This window comes from Podarcis muralis, chromosome 1, assembly GCF_964188315.1.
Source record: "Podarcis muralis chromosome 1, rPodMur119.hap1.1, whole genome shotgun sequence".
Taxonomy (NCBI): Eukaryota; Metazoa; Chordata; class Lepidosauria; order Squamata; family Lacertidae; genus Podarcis; species Podarcis muralis.
Window position 1 is genome coordinate 124,228,077 of NC_135655.1, and position 25,577 is coordinate 124,253,653.

Here is a 25,577-nt window from a genome sequence, read left to right on the forward strand (position 1 = left end):
AAGACTTTTCCTTTACAGAAACATAACCTCCAGACTCGCTGACAGCACTTTTAACCAAATGTACAAATTTCTGAATGCGACCAATAATTCCTTCCACTTGATCAGTGGGTTGGATCCAGAGTTACTGTGAGCAGAATGCAGATCATGAGAAAGCCCATGAGGTGGGTTGGGGAGGGGGAGAACAGGTGAGTTTTGCCTGAAAAGTGGCTCTGGAGAGTTGGGAGTGTCTCTGGAACCATTTAGGAAGCAGTACAGGGCAGCCTTCCTGTTTCTCCAACTGGTTTAAAAAAATGCATCTTTCTCCATCTGGACAATCTGCTGGATCTTAGTGCCTTTCACTCACAGAAAGCTATTCACAGAAATATTTCACTGAAATATTATCAATTTAGTGCCATCAGTGTGCATGACTCATTATAGAGTGCAAAACAGTAGGCCACAGTCATGTATCTTTCACTCTGCTGCTAACATTCTCCTTCAGGACCTTCATGTACAAGACTAGACACGACATGCCCTTTTCTCTGTATGCTTATGTCTAAGCAGTATATGCAACTACTAAAAGCATCAGCTCAAGTCATTCATGATCCCTGCAGAAGCTACCTTGTTATGCAAGTTCATTACAATAATTCTCTTTTGACAGTCACTTCTTGAAGTCATGAGTTAATATCTAGTACCTGAAATAACCTATCGCTGACAGATTGATACTCTGCTCAAAAGCTTCTTTGGCCTGTAAAACAAGCAAGCATAGTAAGTTTATTCCTTCGAAAAGCAATCTTGTATAAAAAAGGATACCATGGCCATGCTAAAACCAAGACATTCCTATTAATATTTCCAGCTAGACGATCAACTCATGGGCAGGATTTGAGCTATGAGTAACAGAAGTAATCAGGCAATAATATTGTGGCTATGATTTAATAGATAGAATATAGGGGGCAGCAGAAGGGGAGAAACAACTCCATGGAAAACGGGGTGGGAAATCAACCAAAAGAAAAGACGAAATCGTGTTTTGATTGTATATGTTAAAAATGTTGAAACTTAATAAAATACAATCGGAAAAAATTGTATTTCCAGTTGACTGAATGATGAAATGGAATGTTGCACATATGAGAACTGTGGAAACGAGGCTTTCACTGAGGAAGTAAGACTGCTGGTAGGAGCTCAGGTAGCGGAATACTCCTCCAAATAAAACAATCCCATCCATCCAGAAAACTAGTGTTTCAGGGAGAAGTTTGGCCTAGTCTTCTTCCTGACATGATACAGTGGTGCCTCGCAAGACGAAATTAATTCGTTCCGCAAATCTCTTCGTCTTGCGGTTTTTTTCGTCTTGCGATGCACGGTTTCCCATAGGAATGCATTGAAAATCAATTAATGCGTTCCTAGGGAAACCGCCTTCAGACCAGGTCCGGGGACAGACTGTCCCCGGACCTCTTCTGAAGGCTGGGGGGGGGACAAGGGCTTTTCTTCCCACCCCCAGCATTTTAAAAAACCCTGGGACAGCGGAGGACTTCTCCGCTGTCCGGGCGATCTTAAAATGCTGGCGGGCGGCATTTTAAAATCGCCCCGGGACAGCGGAGGACTTCTCCGCTGTCCGGGGCGATTTAAAAGCCCCTGGGAAGGCAGGCAGGGGGGACAAAGACTTTCGCCCCCCGCCCGCCTTCAGAAGGTGTTCCCGCCCCCCCCCCGCCCGGCTTCGCAGCAGCGCTACGAAGCCCGGCGGCTGGGGCAGGTGTTCCCGCCCCCCCACCCCGCTTCGGAGCAGCGTTCCGAAGCGGGGTGGCTGGGGCAGGTGTTCCCGCCCCCCGCCCGGCTTCGCAGCAGCGCTACGAAGCCCGGTGGCTGGGGCAGGTGTTCCCGCCCCCCACCCCGCTTCGGAGCAACGTTCCGAAGCGGGGTGGCTGGGGCAGGTGTTCCCGCCCCCCGCCCGGCTTCGCAGCAGCGCTACGAAGCCCGGCGGCTGGGGCAGGTGTTCCCGCCCCCCCCCACCCGCTTCAGAGCACCGGGAGAAGCGATCTCCCCGCAGCCCCTTGCTTCAAAAGAGGTCCGGGGGCAGACCTCTTTTGAAGCAAGGGGCGGTGGGGAGAAGCGATCTCCCCGCCGCCCCTTGCTTCAAAAGAGAAGACCCGCTGTCCCCGGGGCAAGCTTCGTTTTGCGAAGCAAGCCCATAGGGAAATTCGTCTTGCGAGGCAACTCGAAAACGAAAAAACCTTTCGTTTTGCGAGTTTTTCGTCTCGCGAGGCGTTCGTCTTGCGGGGTACCACTGTAGTTGCAAGCAGTTGTTTTTTCTATGGAGAGGCATCCCAGTACATGAGCTCTCACTAGCACCACACACAGGTTTACTAGCTTAGTTAAGAGTCAAACTGTACCTGATTCTTAGTAGCTGTATATTTTCCTCCAGCAAAAGAGAAGCACCTGGTGGTGGCAAAAAGCTGCTTTCTTTATTAGCGGTGTGCACCATAAAGCTTCTGGAAATGTGTCTACAGTACTTCATTTCATCAACTCACTGCTCTTAATTTAAATGTTAATTCGTCCACTCAAACCGTGGACTAATATCCCCCCTGGAATGTGTCCTTCAGGTGTGGTAACACCCTGTGCTTGCCTAGATGAAGTATGGAGAAATGTGCATGCAGAACGGTGGGAGGGGATGCAGAAATCTGTGGCTTTTGTGCGGCTGCAATGTTGTTGCCTTTACAAAGGTAAGAGTCACATCAATTGCTGTGCACACCACTTCCCACAGGGGAAAGCAGTTCTTGGTGTGAGAAAGATTCCTCTCCTCTGCACTACGTGCATTAATTTAAGGGACAGTGGAAAAGAAAACAAGCCCTTTTATAAAAGTGTGACTAACAAATCTGAATGAAGAAACTTGCCAAAGGCAGGGGCAAAGTCCTGCATAAACACAAATTCTTCATATTCCATTTTCTTTCTTTAATCATGTTGCGGTAAGCTAGGCAAGTTAAAACAAGAGGTTATGCCTTGGCTCTAAAGTCATATACCATTTAATACAAGTCAAATGTCTGTTGTGGTGCTTCTTATTTAATTGCTGTCAGTCAATCAATCCCTTTGTTATGGTCAATAGCCAGTGGTCAAAATAGAAACGTCCAAATATATAAAATGATCCCCAACAAAACAAAGTAAAGACTGACAATGCCGAAATTACTAGTAACTGTATCATACTATAGAATACCAGGAATAGAGAGCAAAATTACAAGTTGCTAAAGTTTTACATGCATCAGTACTATAATTAGCCGTGCTGCAAGAAATTGATGCTTTCTGATCTGAAGGGAGTAAAAAAACATAAAATGTGCCCTGGGAATTTCCATATAAAGGGTAATCCATGGAAACCACAGAACTAATCTTACCCACTCTTTCCATGTGCCCTTAGGGTTCTGTCTAATGATGGGCTCAAGATGTTTCCGGAGGGTCTGGCAGGCATCCTGATGACATTGGGAGGAGCACAAAGAAGAAAAAATTCTATGTAAGACATCTGAAGGGTTCTGTTTTTGCCATACTGCTGTGTTGTTGCTCACACCACAGGAGTCATTAAACATGTGGCGCTGTGGATTAAACCACAAAGCCTAGGACTTGCTGATCAGAAGGTCGGCAGTTCAAATCCCCACGATGGGGTGAGCTCCCGTTGCTCGGTCCCTGCTCCTGCCCACCTAGCAGTTCAAAAGCACGTCAAAGTGCAAGTAGATAAATAGGTACCACTCCGGCGGGAAGGTAAACGCCATTTCTGTGCGCTGCTCTGGTTCGCCAGAAGCGGCTTAGTCATGCTGGCCACATGACCCGGAAGCTGTATGCCGGCTCCCTCGGCCAATAAAGCAAGATGAGCGCCGCAACCCCAGAGTCGGTCACGACTGGACCTAGTGGTCAGGGATCCCTTTACCTTTATGACATTGCCAAGAGGTTATTTCAACAAAAAATCAAGAGCCTCCACTTTCAGTCCTGAGCAGCTTAAATTTTGCAACCCAGAAGGGGAAGGGCATCAGTTAAACCTCATTCAGGCTTCTTCTGTACTACAACCAATTGGGCAAATTTGCACTAACCAGATGTTGCATGCTCATCAGGTAAGGACCATAGCTCAGTGGCGGAGTATCTGCTTCGCATGCAGAGCATCACAGGTTCAATCCCTGGCATTGCCAGGTAGGTCTGATAAAGAGCCTTGCCTGAAAAACCGGAGAACCACTCCCGGTCAGTGTAGACGAAACTAAGTTAAATGGGCCAGATGTCTTACTTGGTATATGGCAGTTTCCTATGCTGTTCCTGTGATTCGTACATTCCCACCTAGCTGTCTGAAATCCATTGCAGGATAGAGCGTGAGACTCTTAACCTCAGGGTCATGGGTTCAACCCCCACATTGGGTGCAAGATTTTTGCATTGCAGTGGGTTGGGCTAGATGACCCTCATGATCCCTTCAACTTTACAATTCTATGAATCTATGAAACTCCCAGCACTTCCCATCTCAGCGTGTATCTTCTCTGCAAAACACAATGTTACTCAAGGTATGGGGAATAAGAGAAAGTAAGACTCAGCTCCTGAAGGTGTGTCTCCACCCCCATCTTTCAGCCCGGACACTGAGGTCCAGCTCCGAGGGCCTTCTGCTGGGTCCCTTGCTGCGAGAAGTAAGGTTACAGGGAACCAGGCAGAGGGCCTTCTTGGTAGTGGCGCCCTCCCTGTGGAATGCCCTCCCAGCAGATGTCAAGGCAATAAGCAACTATCTTACTTTTAAAAGACATCTGAAAGCAACCCTGTTTAGGGAAGTTTTTAATGTTTAATGCTGTACTGTGTTTTTAATATTCGGTTGGGAACCACCCAGAGTGGCTGGGGAAACCCAGTCAGATTGGCGGGGTATATATAAATTATTATTATTATTATTATAGTTTATACGTTTATACGTTATAAGGTTGCAATCCTAAAACACAATCAGGCACCTGTGTTCAAGAAGTCAGTGGTGCTTTCTTCTGAGCGTTTTTGTGCACTTAGTATGAAAGACTTTCCAAAAAAATCAATACATTTCATCATCATCTAATAGAAGTAAGCTCCTATGAATATCTTTCAAGAAGCTGGAACCTTGGAATTTTGCACTAACTAGAAGATTAATATCTTATTTTACCTTCACTGCCATTCCATTGACATCCGTTCCCATTGATCCAACTGAAGCACATGCATTAGGTACTGTCTGTGTACTTGTTTCACAGAAGTGAATATTTGACATTGGCATCTTTAATTCTCGGCTTGCAACCTAGAATGAGAAAGGAATACTGTCAGGGGTTCGGGAGCAGAGGGACAGGAAAGGGAGGGAGTAGAGACCGAGGGAGAGGAATCAGAGGGAGAGGTCAGCGATGATAGCCATCCGAGGTCTCTAAGTCTCTCCAGCGAATCAGAGGATTCACAGAAAGGGGCTCCCGTGGTCAGAGCTAGGGGGTTGCCAGAGGGAACACCCCAGGAAGGAGGGGCCAGAGGGGACTCAGAGAGCAGCAGCTGGAAATCGGGACCAGCTTCCCCACCGGAGAGCAGTAAGGGGGAGGAGTCCCAAGCATCGGCAGCAGGCAGCTTTCCGTCAGCGGAAGGACATGAGTCAGGGTTAGCCACGCCTGCATCAGAGAGCGAGGAAACGGTCAAAAGGAAGGTCAGGGGCAGCGCGCGCGCGCCAAGTTCAAATGTACAAGAGGGGGGCGCAATGAGCAGCCCGGAGAGGGAGCCGGGTCCCAAAGCCCGCCGAAGAGAGGGGGAGGAGTCCGAAGGGTCCGCTTCCGAGGCATCCAGGAAGGAAGGCACCCAGGGGGGTAGTAGGACCCAGAGGAGGAAGGAGAAACGTAGAAGGTGGAGTAAGGCTAGAGTCTTAAACTGGTGTACAGGGGGCGGAGACTCAGACGAGGCTTCGCTGGTCTAGGGTCTAGACGTAGAGACGCACGCTAGGGTTTGAAAATGGGAACTAAACTTCAATAAAGACTTTGTACAGTTCTGCTGGCTAGCGTTGGTCTTCTGTGAGCTGGGACCTGCAGGCAGTCTCTGACAAATACGTACAATATTCTGTTTTAAGTACAGCAACCTAGACCAGGCTTCCTCACCTTTGGCCCTCCAGATGTTTTCGGCCTGCCTACAACTCCCTTGATCCCTAGCTAGCAGGACCAGTGGTCAGGTATGATGGGAATTGTAGTCTCAAAACATCTGGAAGGCCAAGGTTGAGGAAGCCTGACCTAGACCTTTATACACACACACACAAAAGGGTTACACCTCATAGTTCTGCTTGTAAAAGGTCTTTTTGGGTTCAGTGGCATTCACAAAGACACTCAACAAATGCCATTGACCCAAATTCCCCCCACTTTCAGCAGCAGAATACTGTATGGAAGAACTACACTCCCATGGGTCATGGAGGGGTATAGCTGGAGAAATCAGATTAAGGTTTAGCTCCTCCACAATGTCTACTGTATATAGACCATACAAAGAAGCCAGAGCCTATTTTATCGTGCACATGTATCAGGCACTGATAACTATTTAAACTGCTTGTGTATAATCACAGCTGTTCTGCATATTAACTAGAGTAACGCTGAAGATAGGTGAAGAGATGTCAGGAGGGGTTGTTGTTTATTTTTGCTCCTCTTTTAATGCTGCAGACGGTTAAGAGAGTCTTCACCAACTTTCACATCTTGGCACCATCTTCTTTGACTAACCTTATTGCCCCAATGCAGATTAATGTTGAAGCAGAATTAAATTATGGCTAAAAGCATGTGAAAGTAATGCGGACCAGAAACAGCCAGGTTTGTCCATCAAGCCTAACTAGCTCATTGTTCCCAAAGTGGCTTCAAAACTGCAAATAAAAGGCAGTATTGCATGGCCAGGCGGAGACTCCACGACCCCAGGTGACCCCCGGGTGGAATAATGACTCGACAATGTGTTATGGGATTAAAATTGGCCACAACTTTATTAAACTTTCAGATGTAGGGAGACCTTGGCTTAGGCATTGGGCGTTTATCCCTCCCAGTCCCCAGCCGGGGATCTGGGGAACATCAGGGTTGTCCAAACCGTGTGGGGATTGGGCTGGCTCTGGTGAATGTATGTTTAAGCAGAGAGCCCACCCCCCATTTTGCTGCAAAGCAGGGGAGAGCGCTGACAACCTATCAGCGTACGGCCAGTGACTCCCCCCAAAACAACCCCTTTAATGGGGAACCCTGGGATCACCGCCACAGGGGGGGCATGGGTCACCGCTTCACGCCCCCCCCCCAATTTAGGGAAGATACACTAAAGGATTCCGCCCAAGGCCAGAAACTGCCAAAGTTGTGACGTTTTGCTACGGGGAAGGCAAAACCTGCCAATGCAGGGAAATTCCTTCCCGATCCTTCAACAGCAACCATCAATGACCGTAGCAGCGCCCGCATACCTGTAAAGAAGATGTTAACCTGCAAAATGAAGGCATAAACTGAGGGAGGGCAGGGGACTGAGGACTCCCAGGTAAGTTCCACCCTCTATTGTGTGTGCAGGGCGGTCCCAACCCTACCTGGTCGACTCCCCTGGCAACACCTCCCCAGCTGGGATTGGTTTACTGTCTGAGGTGGGGCGGGAACCTCCAGGTATCCAGCTCGGGGAGGTGAAACCAGGCCGAATTGCTGGAATCATGCGGGATCAGGGGGCTGCGACCACGCAAAAAGCGCCCCCCATTTGAAGTGGGGAGCAGTCATTATTAGCCACAGCTAGAGGCAGTAATGCTTCCAGTTCCTGGAAACCACGGGGGGGTTGGGTCCTCAATTAAAACTGGGGTTTGTAATTACCCTTATCTTGAGATCAGACCACTTTATTTCATCTGGCATAACTTCACTGACACTAATAAATAGATGCCAAGAAGTAACATGGACTGCTGCCATCTTTTTAAAGCAGAAAATTAAAGATGTCAATCAGCAGAAAATCTCATTAAAGCAATTTGTTATTCACACACATAAGCAAGAGATAAGCAATTCCTAGTACCTGGATCATTTTGGTGTGGAGCCCTTGCCCCATTTCTACACCACCGTAAGTCAGAAGCACGGACCCATCGGTATACAAATGAACCAGAGCAGCGGCCTGCATAAAAGAAGAACACACAGTTTGGCTCTGCACTCTGCATGAAACGAGCAGAAATGTTTTCACTTGGGCTGTTTTTGTCAATCTAAAAGTGAAGAGCTATATATATATTTTAAAGAGACGCTCTGCAGTGAAAGGTTAGGATTGCTGCTACAATCTGCTGCACTAGTGTTAGCCCTATTCTTAGGTCAGGGATTTGCAACCTCAGGCCAAGGAGTCAAATGCAAGCCTCCAGGACTTGCCCTGACTCTTCCCAAGCCACTCCCACTCTCCAAACACAAGTCCCTAGCCGTCCATGTTTCACACCCTCCACGAGTGCTTCTCCCTTGATGGAATATGCACTTGAATACTGATAAGAAGAGTTTGGATTTGGATTGATACCCCGTTTTATCACTACCCTAAGGAGTCTCAAAGCGGCTAACAATCTCCTTTCCCTTCCTCCCCCACAACAAACACTCTGTGAGGTGAGTGGGGCTGAGAGACTTCAGAGAAGTGTGACTGGCCCAAGGTCACCCAGCAGCTGCATGTGGAGGAGCAGGGAATCAAACCCGGTTCACCAGATTACGAGTCCACTGCTCTTAACCACTACACCACGCTGGCTGTTGCTCGTTTGGAAGATAGAAAAGGGTGTGTAGAAACTAGCCAATGGTCCAAAGATGAAATTCACACTTGTTGCTCTGTCAGCTTCTGCCTTTGGCCCTCTTCACCCTTGAAGGTTGACAGAAGGGCTAAAAATTATTTCCCCATCCTTGCATTAAGCAGAGGAAAACAGCTGCCCCAGGCAAGCAGATGCTGGGGTGGTAGGGAGAAGTGGTATAGGAGGACAGAGATACACGCAGCCTGTCCTGCACCCCTAAGCCAGTCTGCTGTCCTCATGTGTGGTGGTGGGCATTGCCTGCTCAGAAGTGCTGAAGTGACCTTCCACTGCCAAATTTCTGTATGTGGAATTGGAAACGCACTGTCCTTGTGGACAGCAAAATGTCTCAGGGCAGTCTTGAGCACTGTGCTGCTATTCTGCTGGTGGTACACAGTGCTAGTAAAACTGCCATGTTGATGGTTCACCAGCAATGTAAGGATAATGATGATGATGATGATGATGATGATGATGATGATGATAGGAAAGTCAAGATTGCAGTGGGGGAAGAATGGAGCTTAGTGGGAATTCCATGCCTGCTTGGGGGTCAGTCGTAACTTGAGAATACACCACTGAAAGCTGCAAAGGAGACGGCATAAATAAAAACCACTCCCATTTATGGCCCTCCTACAGTCAAAGCGCAGTAAAGGATTACAACTGACACTGCTGCCAACCATGGCACACCTATCAGGAGCATGTCTGCCCTTGTAAGGGAACATAGCTCAGATTTCAAGCTGTGTGGCCAGGGGCATGCAAGTGGGAACTGCGGTGAAAGGGAGCACTTTTCGAAAACGAAACAGAAAACAGCCAATAATAATAATATAATAAAAGAAAAACAAGAAAGGCAGGTGACCAATGCTTGTCTTCTTGTACAGTGTCCAGAGAAACTGACCTGACCTAGGGAGCGTAAGCCAAATCCAACAGGGAACGTCATGGGAATAATGGCAATCCCTTTTTTCTTCCAGTAATTTTCCTTATTGAATTTATTCACAGCTTCTTTCCTGGTGCGATACATAGACTTCTCCATGCATTCATCCCAGCATCTGAGGAGGTTCTCTGGGTTGAGCTCTTGTTTATAAGCTGTCTGTCCGGTTTCTTTGTACATATTTTTTTCTCTAATCTGGAAGACAAGTATCTCAACATACTGTAATATGGTGCCACATTCATAATGTGCTTTGGGAGTTAAGATGTATTTACCCAAAGCCAAACCTTATACAGTGGTACCTCGCAAGACGAATGCCTCGCAAGACAAAAAACCCGCAAGACGAGAGGGTTTTTTGTTTTTTGAGCTGCTTCGCAAGACGATTTTCCCTATGGGCTTGCTTCGCAAGATGGAAACATCTTGCAAGTTTGTTTCCTTTTTCTTAACACCGTTAATACAGTTGCGACTTGACTTCGAGGAGCAACTCATAGCACGCGGTGTGGTAGCCTTTTTTGAGGTTTTTGAAGACTTTGGTGATTTTTGAAGCTTTTTCGAAACTTTTCCGACACCGTGCTTCGCAAGACGAAAAAAATCGCAAGACGACAAAACTCGCGGAACGAATTAATTTCATCTTGCGAGGCACCACTGTATAGATTTTTCTCAGCCTAGAGGTAGAATTGGGCCTATTTATATTTTACACACACATACACATTTGAACTATTACCAGATCATAAAGTATTATTAATGCTAGCATACAATACAAGCAAGTAACAATAATATTCAGGACACCTCAAAAACAGGATTCAGTCACACAAGGGTACTTAATTATATGACCAGGATCAATATATTTGAGAAAGCAAACTTTTCAAAGTGGGTTTCATCTAGGTCTTATTAATACAGAAACCAAACAAGCCCATTTCTTATGCTACATTACAGCTGAAAGGGTCCCAAAAGTGGAGAGCAGGGAGTTGATAGCCTGCCCACCGCTAGAAAGCAAGAGGGCAATTAAACTATTGATGGTACTGAAACCAATGTTAGATGCCAAGTTCTTATCTCCTACTGACGCAGCTACATTTCCTCTCAGCCTAACACTCCTTTCTGATAGGCTTTCTGAAAGTTCAGTCTCCCAAAAGTCCTGTGAAAAGTAACTTACAGTCCCTAGTTTATCTGAAATCTTCAAAAGTTAACACTTTCTCCTCAAAAAGATTTCCTCTGTGTACTCGGGTCTCTTCTTTCTGGGAGTGCATAAGCTACTTACATCCAGCCTTCACTCTCACACCTCTTCCCAGAATGCCCTTTGCAACCAGGTGCACTTTTTCATTCACTCTTAAAATTTCAGAACCATAGGCATGCAGTTTCTCTTTCTCCCCGCCCCCAATCTACCTGCTCTGGTAATAATCCACATCTGGCTGCAACGCGCGTTATCCAGGCTTCTGTAATGAGTCCTCCTTGTGGGAAGCCGAAGCCACGGAAAGCAGTGTTGGGTGGCATGTTTGTCTTGCAAGCGCAGGCGTGAGCTCGGATATTGGGAATCTTGTAAGAATTATTCAGTTTCAGCAGCATTATCTCCGAAACCTTCATTAGGGGAACATTAATAGCTGAGCATGAGAATAACAACAATATGAGAGAACACTGGGCCGTTCGCAACATAGGGTGACCTTCTTCTAATACGGGCATTAACCACTCCCACTCCCCTCTCCAGGAACTCCTGAAGCTGTTGCCTCCATTATTGTTTTGGCAAGGAGAACACTGAAAAGCTGGGATGGTTAGTGCTGTGCTGCTACTAGGTCTCTTGCTGAAACAAGTTGAGCAGAGGTTAAAAGGACTGAATACAATGCACAGAAATGAAAATGGGATCAAACAGGCAAGAAAGAAGCTAAGGTTCAGATTCCATGTGCCACAATCAACTGAAGCAAATCAAAGCTAATGGCTACTGCTAAAGGGAGCCAACGTGTTGCTCCCCAGAGGTTGTTTGGTTGCAACACCCACAATCTCCGAGTGTTTACCACAAGGCTGGGGCCGATGGGAGTTGTAGCCCAACAGAATGTGGAGGGCACCGTGTTGGCTTCCCCTGGCCTAATTAACACTAGCCTCTTTTCACAAATGGGGGGCAGGGAGAGAACCGGACCGCACCAGCCATGCCCCAATGATGGCACACGTCTCGGGCCATGCCCCTCCACATGCCTTCAGGTGTATGCATGCTGGAGCTTCTGTTATGAAGATCAGATAAGTGTGTGGCTGTAGCTAATGTGTATTCTGGAAAATGCACATTGCCAAAATATCCCAAGTCTGTCTGCACTCAGCTATTTATGGTGAATGCCATACCATACATTTATTTATATTAAAAAGCCGTTGGGCAAGTTGAACATTTTCACTGGTTTATATGTGTGTGTATATTTGTTTTGGATTTAATTGTTGACCTTTCTTGTTTTATCTAACCTGATTTCATTGTTGAAACATTGTAAACTGAACTCCTGCAACTAGACGGGTGATCATGTAACATATAGTAACTAGGGGAACAGCGGCTTTTTAAAAATCACCCTACATAAGTAAATCAATTAATCAATCTTTATTACGGTCCAGAGACCCAACAAATCGTTACAAAGCAATGCACAATTCAGACAGCCTACCTCAAGGTTAAACAAGCCTTTTGTTCAGACTTAAAGATAGGGATCATTGGTTCTTGCAACCACTGATAAAAACTTTGCCACTGATAATGTTCTAGCGTTTGTCCGGTCTTCCAATAGGAACCTGACATAGTGAGCCTCTGATTTTCCTGGGAAAGGTACCAGCAAGGGTAATATCAGTAACTAGGGGAACAGCGGCTTTTTAAAAATCACCCTACATAAGTAAATTGCATTCATCCTCATAAGAGCTGCCCTTTCCCCCACTGTTCTCATAGGAAGGTGGTGTTTTGTTCATTTTCCTATTGTACAACATGAAAAATCATTCCGGTTAAAACATACTCACCAGAACAGAATCATCAGTGGTGCATCCTCCATTCAAGTACAAATTGATATCCAAAGCCATGATTCTGCCATCACTCATGAAGCCAACCTAAATTGGATCAATGAAAGGACAGGCTACTTTGAGCTTAATGCCCGGTACTCTCCACTTATCTATTATTTAAATGGTACTGCAGCAAAATATAGTCTTTGTGGGGGGTGTTCGGGGTTTTTGAGTGGGGCTTGCTGTTCTTTTTTCGTATCTTTATTTTACACCTTGTGATTTACTTTTGTTGTTTTGTAGTTATGTATTTTTTCATGTTGTAAGTCACCTTGAGCATGGATTGAACTGTGGAAAATAACCATTCAGTTAAAAGGATAGCTTTCCCTGCAATAAACACAGAAGATGAGGCCAAATCTTTCCCTATTTTCACTGCAATGTTGACCAGAGGCAGATCCAGTCATTTCATTATAATTACAGTGCTACGTTGGGTTAAGTACTTAATTCGTTCTGGAGGTCCCTTCTTAACCTGAAACTGTTCTTAACCTGAAGCACCACTTTAGCTAATGGGGCCTCCTGCTGCTGCCACGCCGCCAGAGCATGATTTCTGTTCCCATCCTGAAGCAAAGTTCTTAACCCAAGGTAATATTTCTGGGTTAGCGGAGTCTGTAACCTGAAGCGTATGTAACCCAAGGTACCACTGTATATCCTTTTGTAAGTTGCTTTGAGAGGTGAGAAGAAGAATATGATGTTTTAAAATAGGGCAATATTTAAAGCATTTTTAAAGAACTTCATAAGGTTCAGGGTGCTTCAAATACATTGAATGCTTTTGGATGATAAGAATGAGATATGAAACAGCCTTTTGCCAACCCTTCATTGTTGTTGTTGTTGTTGTTTAGTTGTTTAGTCGTGTCCGACTCTTCGTGACCCCATGGACCAGAGCATGCCAGGCACTCCTGTCTTTCATCTGCCTCCCGCAGTTTGGTCAAACTCATGTTGGTAGCTTTGAGAACACTGTCCAACCATCTCGTCCTCTGTCGTCCCCTTCTCCTTGTGTCCTCCATCTTTCCCAACATCAGGGTCTTTTCCAGGGAGTCTTCTCTTCTCATGAGGTGGCCAAAGTATTGGAGCCTCAGCTTCACTATCTGTCCTTCCAGTGAGCAATCAGGGCTGATTTCCTTCAGAATGGAAACCCTTCATAGAAGCCACCAAATAAACCTAGAAGTCTTAGTTATCTTCTTTGCAAACACTCTTTGAACACTCCTCATCATACCATTTCAAAAACTGAGACACAATGGCTTGCTGGGAGCTCCTGAATGTGTGAGTTGAATGTAGCAGAGTCAATCTCTGCCATATGTGGATACGTCACACATCTCCAATGTGGCTATGCTTGTACATGTGCAGTCCCTTCTCCAGGCAACTGACAAGCATGCCTTTGCAGTTTCTTGCCTGCATGGGAGAGATGCTATTTGCAGAAGAATGTTGCAAATGAGTGAGGGAACACATGTGGGTAGATACCTTTCCCATAACTGCGTTCCTTGAGTGCAACGAAGAATGCCAACAAAGTTTGAAGAGGACTGAAGGACCTCTAGTAATGTGAGCCTCTGACTTTCTACTTTCACAGCTCAGCCTCTGAGGTACCATGCTACATGTGTGGCATTCACAATTGATGCAAGTGCATTGTTCTATGTACACATTTACCGTATTTTTTGCTCTATAAGACTCACTTTTTTCCTCCTAAAAAGTAAGGGAAATTGTGTGTGCGTCTTATGGAGCGAATGCAGGCGGCGCAGCTATCCCAGAAGCCAGAACAGCAAGAGGGATTGCTGCTTTCGCTGCGCAGCGATCCCTCTTGTTGTTCTGGCTTCTGAGATTCAGAATATTTTTTCCCTTGTTTTCCTCCTCCAAAAACTAGGTGTGTCTTGTGGTCTGGTGCGTCTTATAGAGCGAAAAATACGGTATTTGCAAGATGAGAAGCAGGAAAAAATTCTGACACACAGGTTAATTCTGCTGCTTACTTTATATTTGCCGATGGTTGGGTGACGGCCTCCGGTGATTAACATGTCAGTGCTTCTGTCTAGAACACAGCGAACTGCATGGCCTGTCCTGAAAACAAAAAAATAGCTAAGTAGAGAGTGACAAAGAGGGCTGCCCCAACCTACTAGGCAATTCAAACTACTGCCTCGGGCTGCAAAACTCAATGAGTGCCACGGCAATACTTATGTAATCATCAAACAGATTTCAGGTTTCTGTAGAATGTGGGAGATATCAGATGAAAGATGCAAGGAAAAGGAGAGAGCTCTTTAAGTTCAAAACAAGCTGCTCACACCAGTGGTGGCTGTGAATGGAAACTGAGAGAGAGACAGCACTTTTTGCACAGATGTGAAAGTATAATTTGTGATCTTTGAGAAACATGTTTTATTTTCTAAGTTTGCAAAAAAAAAAAAAAAAAGTATTTTATGTAACCAAGCCTAAAACGCCCCTTTGATGTCTACTTTTATGATAATGTAGCTTAACATTTTCTTAGGAGCCCTGTACATCATATGGCAGACAGACACATGTGATCCATGTTTATTCATCTAGAATAACCAAACCCCTGCTCCATGTTCATAATAACTGCTACCACATAAACTACTACCATATACTTGAACCATAGGCAATGGATCAAACGGGAAGGGAGCTATACTATCACCAAACTAGTTGTGATGTTAAACATGTTGGGCAGAGCCATACCATATACAGTGGTACCTTGGGTTATGAACTTAATTTGTTCCAGAGGTCCATTCTTAACCTGAAACTGTTCTTAACCTGAGGTACCACTTTAGCTAATGGGGCCTCCTGCCGCCGCCCCGCAATTTCTGTTCTCATCCTGAAGCAAAGTTCTTAACCCGAGGTACTATTTCTGGGTTAGTGGAGTCTGTAACCTGAAGCGTCTATAACCTGAAGCGTCTGTAACCCGAGGTACCACTGTATTTAAAGAACATTCAACACACATTTAAAGCACATGTCTTCCACCAAAGAACCCTGGGAAATGAAGTTTCCCCATCACAGAGCTACAACTCTCAGGGCCCTTAGCAAACTACATCTCCCAGGATTCTTTGGGGGGGGAGCCAAGCGCTTTAAATGGACACTTTATGTGCTTTTAATGTATGGCGTGGATCTGCCTGCTGCCATCTGTGGATCTGCCTGCTGCCACCTTTTCTTTTTGATAGTATCCATTGTGTGTGGAGGTGATTTGGCTTAACCCCTTTCCCTATGGTTTTTTCCACCACCAGCCCAGCTAATATTTACAGATTTGCACCTCCGGGGAAGAAACAGCAGCTTCACTCCCTGCCAGCTGCTATTTAAAAGGGTGTAGGGACCCCATGACAGACAATGTGTCTATCATTCCATCTAGTTTCGCTCTAAGAAAACCATGTTATTATAGCCTAGAGTGTTCAAGTACTTAACTTTTCAGACTGCTAAGTGTTGTGCTTTTAAGCTACTGTGCTCCTTTGAGGTTGTATTCACTGGAGTCTTTTGCTGTTTTCACTGTGCTGTTCTTTTTAATTTGGCAACGTTCCTATCATATTGTATGACACTGCATTTTTTAAAAAATTGTAAACTGCCCCAGGAACTCTATAGTGCTTCTGGTGTGGAATATAAATGCAGCAAATAAATGCTTCAGCAATTCTTTGGATGCTTGTCTTTCCAACGTTGAGCATGTTTCAGCATTTTATTCACATGCTACCATCTAAGGAAATAGTTCCAGTACTGATCCCGCGCATACCAAGCGCACACGCACAGAGAATAGCTATTATCATGGCTGAAATCCAGAGGAGACAAAACCTTTAAATTAAATGAGCTGAATAAGTATGTTATTTTTTTAATAAAATGAAAAACTTAATCAGGGAGCAAGCCCCAGTCCCTTAATGTGGCTTCCTTCTCAGTAAACATGAACAGGCTTGCAATGTGAAATCCCTACATTAACTATCATTTATGGTGATGGGAATGGTAGCCCAAAACCTCTGGAAGGCGTCACACTGGCTACCCCTGGCCTATGTAGTTAGCAGCTACAGCAAAAAGTATAAATCCCTTTGTTTAAAAAAAGAATAAGGCCAATTGATCTCACCTTGGTAACACGGCTATATTTTATGAGGTACAAAAAAAGTAATCACAACAAAACCTCTTAACATACACAGCTTTTTGAAATTTATCCTTAGATGAGGATGTCCAGCACCAGTGAAATATATCTCTTGCCACTAAAATCTGAAATGGTGCCACTGGTGTAAAATTTACGGCATGTAATGCCTTAAAAGAAAATATTATGAAAATGATATATAGGTGGTACATGACCCCAGTCAAGCTTGCAAAAATATACCACTTGCCAGATAATAAGTGTTGGAAATGTAAAGAAATTGAGGGAACATTTTTTCACCTTTGGTGGATGTGCCCAAAGGTCAAGGCTTTCTGGGAAATGATCTATAATGAATTGAAAAAGGTATTTAAATATACCTTCCCTAAGAAACCAGAGGCCTTCCTTTTGGGCATTGTTGGCCAAATGATGCCAAAGAAGGACAGAATCTTTTTTATGTACGCAACAACAGCAGCAAGAATACTCATCACAAAACATTGGAAGACACAAGATTTGCCCACCCTGGAAGAATGGCAGATGCAAGTGATAGACTACATGGAATTGGCAGAAATGACTGGCAGAATCCGAGACCTGGGAGAAGAGCTAGTGGAAGAGGACTGGAAGAAATTTAAAGACTATTTGCAAAAGTATTGCAAAATGTATGAATGTTAAAATGATGCAGGATATAAAGATAATATGGCATTAGTGACATAGTTGAAAGGAGTATGTAAAAAATGGTTCACAAAAATAAGGGTGAAGCTAGAATAATATTATGTCAAACTTAAATAAATTGATAATATAGGGGAAAATTGGAGACATAATAGTTGAAATGTATAATACAAAATAAGATTTGAAAGACGGTGAGGCATTGCTGAATAAGATTGTGTAAAAGGGAACACAGAAAAGGGAGATGTGAGGGAGTCTGAAAGGAGGGTTATGAAAACAATAAGTAAGAAATTAGTTTTTTATGTATTTTTATTGTCTTTTTTCTTCTATTTTTTTTGGTGTGTGTTTTTTACTGTATTTTTCTGTTTTTTGATTGATTGTGATGGTGTTTTTTCTATTTTTCTTTTCTTGTTTCGAATGTGAAGTTTGTTTTATTGTTCAAAACTTTAATAAATATCTTTTTTTAAAAAAATCTGAAATGGTGGCTTTGTATCCAAAACACAGCCTTTCTTCGAGATAGGAACCACTTGCACAACAGCCCATTGCTTTGGGCTACAATAGACATCCTGTCATTATCTATTTCAATGAGTCACAATGCTACTGTCTCAACAGAAGCTCTGTTGGTCTCAGCACAGCATGGCAAACCATATACACCTCCTCTACATTTGCCAAGAGTTTTATGACAATTCCTTCCTGGCATTTAAATCCATCCAATACTACTTTAAGTATCAAAATAGATATGTTCAATTTCTAAAAGCTTGTTGACTGTGTTCCAATTAGCATCTGAAAATGGGATGGATGTTTCACCCACCTTATTCATTATTTAATTTCCCATCCCCTCCAATTCCACTGCTTTGACAGACAACTTCATGAGCTATCGTATATATACACACACATACACACTTACTTCTTAGCTGCCACAGCAACAACACATGCCAGAAGACTTGTTTTCAACAGTTTTCCACCAAAAGCCCCTCCGATTCGTTTCACATGACACATGATCCTATTGCTTGAGATGCCTAAACAGGAGGCCACCATTTCCTGCACAAAACCAAATATTTTATTATGCTGGTACAATCAGAGGTGTCTCAAATTCGGGATAACACATGGGTTAAAAAAGTAAAAGGGGAAAAAAAACCCTTTCTAAATATTGGACCAACAGAAATACTTCAGAGGCTGGTTGTTGTTTTTCTCCTAAATCTTCTCCAAAAGTGGTTGAACATTAGCAGAATCAGGTAAGGCACCAGCTTTGCTATAAATGCAAATTCAATCAAATTGCAAATTTGTTGGGTCTCTGGATCGTAATAAAGATTGATTGATTGATAAATGCAAATTAATCATAGCTGAAGGCTTATGTGAGTCTATTGTTTCCTACCTGCGGAAAGCAATTTACCGTATTTTTCGTCCCATAGGACGCTCCGTCCCATAGGACACACCTAGTTTTTTGGGGGGGGGGAAATAAAGGAAAATTTTTTTTCCTTTATTTCCCCCCCCCAAACCAGGTCGGGGAACAGCGGTACGGCGGCGCTGCACCTCCCAGCTGTCCCCCAAGATTGTGGGGCTGGCCGATGTCTGCCTGGCACGCGGGGCGCTCTGCTTCAGGGCGCCCCGCGTGCCCGGCGGCAGGTGTAAGAAAGAGCCCATTCTGGAGCTCCTCTCCAGGGTAGCATCCTGATTTCCAGGTAGCAGCAAAATATCAGTGGGAGCCCATAAGAGAGTGATATGCTGAGCCCAATAAACGTAGGGCTTTAAGACACAGAGAACGTGGCTGTCACTTGTGCAACATGTTATGAGATAGCTCTCTTAACCTGTACAAATGCTGGATGCTGGGTGGACACAAACAAGTTCATTTCTTTATCCTCTCCTGTTGGAACAGCAAGAATGCTCTGAGTTTCCATATAAAAGTGCTCCTGTCCGCCAACATGGATCTCGCCTGTTTCAAAAAGAGAACATCTTAAATCAGTACATCCAAAAGTGTGCAGCCTGGCTTTCTTGAGACTGGGAAGAAAGTGGAGGAAAAGCCATACTGCATTGTGCATAACTGTAGACAAATGTTCATTTTTGCAATCTTAGAAATGCCAAGCCTCAAACTGCCTAGTATCAAGGGCACCAGTAAGAAAGGATGCAGATGTTGCACTTCTCTATGGCAGAAATTATGAGGCACAACTAATCAGGTGGGCCTTTGAAAGTCTGCCTGTATGCAGAAGTTACAAATTATTGCCTGTGTGAGAATTAGGTTAAGCACCTGCATTCTGACAAGGTATATATTCAAATCGAACAAATAGCTGTTTCTGACATTGTATGGTGCATTAACTACAGTGGTACCTCGGGTTAAGTACTTAATTCGTTTCGGAGGTCTGTACTTAACCTGAAACTGTTCTTAACCTGAAGCACCACTTTAGCTAATGGGGCCTCCTGCTGCCGCCGGGCCGCCGGAGCCCGATTTCTGTTCTTATCCTGAAGCAAAGTTCTTAACCTGAAGCACTATTTCTGGCTTAGTGGAGTGTGTAACCTGAAGCGTACGTAACCTGAAGCATATGTAACCCGAGGTACCACTGTATATTCGCAAGTTTGGGAGGCATGGATTTGTATTGTGTTCAGTCCAAGTGCACTGACGAGTGGGGTGTAAATCAGGTACAAGGAGACTTTAGATTTCCAGGTGTTGCTGAACTTCCAGCTCCCATCATCATTGGCAGCGCTCGCTGTGGCTGATGGAAGTCTCAGTTCAGCAACATCTGGAGGGCCAAATGTTCCCCACACCTGCTGCAAATGGTGGGGTGTCTGTTCTGTGGCTTTCACGGTAAGGTTTTGAATCAGCAGGCTGCGATTTACCTTCAAGTACATGGTCGATGACTTTAAATGCTTCCTCCACATTTCCTCGTTCCAGTTTTCTCTGTGGTTCAAAGAATGAATTGTGCTCTATTGCCTCCTGCAGCAACAGAAGAGACATACACCTAAGCTCAGAACCCTACCTCTTTATTTTGAACAAACTGCCAGCACCCCTTGAGGGAAAGCCATGATATTTAAACTTTTATGCATTGTGAATATTTAATATAGACATGCCCAAATACACAATTTACAGGGCAGGCTGTGGAGCAGTAAAATCAGAAGCAACAACGAGTATTGTGACACTTGAAAGATTAACCAAGTCTAAATTGGGAAAACCAAAGCAGGGAAGGAGGGAAGTCCGGGCGCGAAATTGTGCAGGGTAAATAAGAAGATAAAAAAGGTTGAATGTTAAAGTTAAAGTTTTATTTAATTTTGTTTTGTTTTTGAAAATCAATAAAAAAGTACAGTGGTGCCCCGCAAGACGAATGCCTTGCAAGACGAAAAACCCGCTAGACGAAAAGGTTTTCCGTTTTTGAGTTGCTTCGCAAGACGAATTTCCCTATGGGCTTGCTTCGCAAGACGAAAATGTCTTGCGAGTCTTGCGATTTTTTTCCGCTCCCCCCCCTTTTTCTAAGCCGCTAAGCCGCTAATAGCCTTTTAGCCGCTAAGCCGCTAAGCCTTTAATAGCCGCTAAGTCGCTAAACCGCCAATAGCGCTAATCCGCTAATAGGGTTGCTTCGCAAGATGAAAAAACCGCTAGACGAAGAGACTCGCGGAACGGATTATTTTCGTCTTGCGAGGCACCACTGTAATAAAAAAAGAGAAAGATTAACCAAGTCAATTGTGGCATAAGCTTTTGTTTACTAGAGTCTGCTCCATAAAATGCAACAAAGCTTAGGGCACAATAAGCTTATACCATCATAAGATGTCTCGGTTTTTAAAGTGCCACAGGACTCTTTGGTTCTTCTGTTATAACAGACTGACTGCCAATATGGAAATTAGTAAAATCCGAATATCTGGTTGTAGGCCTACTTAGCCCTACAATGGGACTAGATTATTTTAAATCAATGTAATTTGATTTAACTGGGTTGTGGACTGAATCAGACACCTGGAATTTTAATAGAAATAACTAGTAGTACAAATAAATAGCTTTTATCACAGCAGCAGTTAAGAAAAGGCTGTTCTTTACCTCAATGGTCAGGATCACAGGTTCTTGAAGTTCATACTGTATTTTCACTTTTGCAGCTGCTTGTTTAGCATGAACATCTGAATCTGCTACCACTGCACAGACAATCTGACCCACACAAGTCACCTGAAAACCAGAGAAAACCAGTGCCTTAACTTTTGGACACACATATTCCATGGAAAGCTGATGAAACTGCAGTAAGCCCACAATTTACACACATTTAACTAGTGTGCCTTCAGCTTTACGCATGTGGTAATTTTAAAAATAAAAAGGGGGCAGAATTCTGGGGGAAATGAGTTTGGCGATCCACCTGCCATTGAACCCAGGCGGAATCCGCACACACATAAAAACCATTCTGAAAATGCTTTTTAAAAAGCGTTTTTAAAAATATATTGATTTTTCCATAAGGCTCACCATCGCCATCTAGTGTCACGTTGTATATTGCACATAAAACAGTTTTATTTGCAGCTACTGTATTTTTCGCTCTATAGGACGCACCGGACCATAGGAGGGGGAAAACGGGGGGGGGGGGAATTGTCCCCCTCTCTGCTCAGCGTCCCTTCAGCGAAGCGGCAGGAGAAACAGAGCCCCTTGCATTTCTCCTCCCGCTTCGCTGAAGGGGCGCTGCGCAGAGAGGGAAAACTGTGCAGCGCCTCTCCAGCGAAGCGAAGCCTGGAGAGCAAGAGGGATCGGTGTGCACTGACCCCTCTCGCTCTCCAGGCTTCAGGTGGCTATCCGCAAGCCTTCGGAGCACAGCGGGAACTCCTTGCGGATAGCTGCCTGAAGCCAACTGAGTGCAGCCTCTGCGGCCTCCGCAGTGCACACAAAGCCCTGTGGAGGCTTTGCGCAGCCATCCCCAAGGTAGAACAGCAAGACGGAGCGCAGCGCTGTTCTGGCTTCGGGGACAGCCTTTGAAGTCTCCGCAGGGCAGCAGGGTGCCTTCACCCCACTGCCCTGTGGAGGCTTTGCACAGCTACCCCCAAGCTAGAACAGTGAGATGGAGCGCTGTGCAGCGCTCTTTCTCCCTGTTCTGGCTTTGGGCTTAGCTGCGCAGCCTGCATTCACTCTATAGGACGCACACACATTTCCCCTTAATTTTTGGAGGGGAAAAAGTGCGTCCTATAGAGCGAAAAATACGGTATATAGCTGAGTCCCCAGTGTGTTAGACTATACTGTACATGATTTTGGTTTTAGTCGTCATCCCCAGAATGTAACCCCTGCGTAAATAGTGGGCTTACTCTACATACATATACAAAGTTATCTCTTTTTTTATATAAAAACGTGTGTATCCTAAACCTCAGCACAAATATATAAGTTGGTTCAATATTGGCTCCACACTGATGCACAACTAACTTGTATAATTAACGGAGCAAGTCAGTGGTTTGCTGGTTGCATGCTGGTGCACAAACCAAACTGTGGGATCTGCATAATTTCAGGAGCTAGTTGAAAGCTGCACTTTCCCCAATTGTCCCACACTTTACTTTCATTAGCCAGGCATGAACTGAGAGACAGTGTGAAAAAGTACTCTGTGAATGAAGCCCAGTCAAGAAACTGTCACACACTGTCCCTGGCAGGGGGATATTAGAGAGATAAAAATCAGTGAGACAAATCAGTGAACACTTAAATAATAATGCAACAGAAACAAATATTCAAACAAAAAACAAAGTATATATACAATGGAGAATGAGTTAATTCTTATTTAGATTAACAAAATTAAAATAAATAGTTTAAATAACTATGAACTGTTGATGATTAAACGTGGCATACCTTTTCTCTGGCAAACACAATATCTGGGACATCATAGTTGTAGAACTCATTAGTCGCTGGGACATCCTGTACAGAAATGATATCAACTACCCCTGACACCTTGAGAGCTTCTGAAGAATCAATAGATCTGCAAGAAGTAGTGCAAGCAAGTTAACTAACAATAAGAGCAGAAACAATTATTCATAGGTTGCTGGGACAAGGGCGGGGAGAAAAGGAGGTACGTGGCAGAATGAGGATGAGATGTGCTAAGGGGACATTGGGCTGGCAAAGACTAAAGGGGCTATGGGACTGGGGTGGGGAAGCAGTGGGATGTGTCGCTTCGACACTGAAATGGAGACGGGGCTGGTAAGGAAACTGGGGGGGGGGCAGGGAAGGGAAGGGGGTGAAGACCTACACTGGCTCCCAGTACGTTTCCGAGCACAATTCAAAGTGTTGGTGCTGACCTTTAAAGCCCAAAATGGCCTCGGTCCAGTATACCTGAAGGAGCATCTCCACCTCCATTGTTCTGCCTGGACACTGAGGTCCAGCGCTGAGGGCCTTCTGGCGGTTCCCTCGCTGCGAGAAGCCAAGTTACAGGGAACCAGGCAGAGGGCCTTCTCGGTAGTGGCACCCGCCCTGTGGAACGCCCTCCCACCAGATGTCAAAGAGAAAAATAACTACCAAACTTTTAGAAGACATCTAAAGGCAGCCCTGTTTAGGGAAGCTTTTAATGCTTAATAGGTTATTGTATTTTAGTGTTTTGTTGGAATCCGCCCAGAGTGGCTGGGGAAACCCAGCCAGATGGGCGGGGTATAAATAAATAAATAAATAAATAATAATAATGATAATTATTATTATTATTACTACTACTACTACTACTACTACTAGTCTGTACCTCCCTCATATTTGGGTTACATGCAGCTATTACATGCCACATCATGCTTATTTTGTATTGCTTTTACAGTGTTTTTCGTTATATTGTACTTGAATTTATTGTTATACACCACAACTTCTTATCTTATAAGATCAGGTGGCATATTGTTGTTGTTTAGCCGTCTTAGTTGTGTTCGGCTCTCCGTGACCCCATGAACCAGAGCATGCCTTGGAAACTCTCACTTTCTTCTCAAAGCTTCCCATTTTTTATGTCTGTGGAGTTTTCTTGGCAAAATACTGGAGTGGTTTGCCAGTTCCTTCTCCAGGTGGATCACATTTAGGCTAAACTCTGGGCTATGACCTGTCCGTCTTGGGTGTCCCTGCACGGCATAGCTCTTAGCTTCTTGGGGTTATTAAAGCCCCTTCGCCACGACAAGGCAGTGATCCATGAAGGGTTAGGTGGCACACACACACATACACACACAAAATATATATAATTTTCTATATTGCGGCACATACACAATCTTTGCATGGGGTTTAGAACTGGTTACTAAAGCCAAGAAGAGTTCTTCATCAACGGTGCGAATGTCATCACAATAAATAGCTTCCCCTGTGGCATGTTTAGTACCGGCCTGGTGCATGACTGGACGTCCTACGGGATCTTGAGGAAGCTGTCCTGGCTCCACATCCTTTTTAATTAAAAGAAAGAAAGAAAAGGAAACCACAAATCAACTACAAAAAAGTCAAGATGACCCTTTGCTTTAACTTCTTTTCTTTTTAATGCAAACTATTTCTCCTTTCAAGGGACGCGGGTGGCGCTGTGGGTAAAAGCCTCAGCGCCTAGGGCTTGCCGATCGAAAGGTCGGCGGTTTGAATCCCCGCGGCGGGGTGCGCTCCTGTTGTTCGGTCCCAGCGCCTGCCAACCTAGCAGTTCGAAAGCACCCCCAGGTGCAAGTAGATAAATGGGGACCGCTTACTAGCGGGAAGGTAAACGGCGTTTCCGTGTGCGGCTCTGGCTCGCCAGAGCAGCGATGTCACGCTGGCCACGTGACCCGGAAGTGTCTCCAGACAGCGCTGGCCCTCGGCCTCTTAAGTGAGATGGGCGCACAACCCCAGAGTCTGTCAAGACTGGCCCGTACGGGCAGGGGTACCTTTACCTTTATTGCTCCTTTCAACAATCCATCCCACCTCCAATTGCAATCACAATGAGATAAACTGCATCCTAAACTGTAAGGAAGAGAAATCAGGGCTTATCCACATTATGTTTTAGTTCAACTCTTTCAGTCAAGCTAGTGCCAAACTTTTACCTAATACTTTTACCATAACATGCAAGTGAATGAGACTTCTACCTAGCATGAAAGCAGACTGTGTTTCCCTTAGCTTCCGTAGTCCTTCAATGTATAGACTAAAAAAGCTTAAATCAATGACTCTCTGGAACACCTCTCATTCCACCTTGGAAATAGCTCACTAATCTAACAAAGCTCACTGATCTGACAAAGAAAGCTAAGATAATGGTTGAATTCTAAGCAGGCAGCAATAGCTTAACACTTAGAGAAGTCAAAGCCTGATATTACAAAACCCCTCAAAATCACAGTTTTTAAATAATGTG

At 44.6% G+C, this 25,577-nt stretch overlaps 1 protein-coding gene across 2 annotated transcripts in view; it reads right to left on the reverse strand.

The window, feature by feature from the left end:
- LOC114607791 (aldehyde oxidase) overlaps window positions 1-25,577 on the reverse strand; it is a 54,057-nt gene that overhangs the window by 9,883 nt on the left and 18,597 nt on the right. For both annotated transcript variants that reach the window (XM_028751269.2, XM_077917643.1), the window contains exons 17-30: window positions 24,488-24,657; window positions 23,117-23,243; window positions 21,353-21,475; window positions 20,167-20,263; window positions 19,143-19,267; window positions 18,242-18,375; window positions 14,573-14,660; window positions 12,579-12,665; window positions 10,992-11,183; window positions 9,579-9,806; window positions 7,957-8,052; window positions 5,108-5,236; window positions 3,354-3,428; window positions 672-724 (exon numbers count right to left, since the gene is read on the reverse strand). In XM_028751269.2, the coding sequence (XP_028607102.2) occupies window positions 672-724; window positions 3,354-3,428; window positions 5,108-5,236; window positions 7,957-8,052; window positions 9,579-9,806; window positions 10,992-11,183; window positions 12,579-12,665; window positions 14,573-14,660; window positions 18,242-18,375; window positions 19,143-19,267; window positions 20,167-20,263; window positions 21,353-21,475; window positions 23,117-23,243; window positions 24,488-24,657 (1,724 nt within the window). The remainder of the gene's footprint in view (window positions 1-671; window positions 725-3,353; window positions 3,429-5,107; window positions 5,237-7,956; window positions 8,053-9,578; window positions 9,807-10,991; window positions 11,184-12,578; window positions 12,666-14,572; window positions 14,661-18,241; window positions 18,376-19,142; window positions 19,268-20,166; window positions 20,264-21,352; window positions 21,476-23,116; window positions 23,244-24,487; window positions 24,658-25,577) is intronic.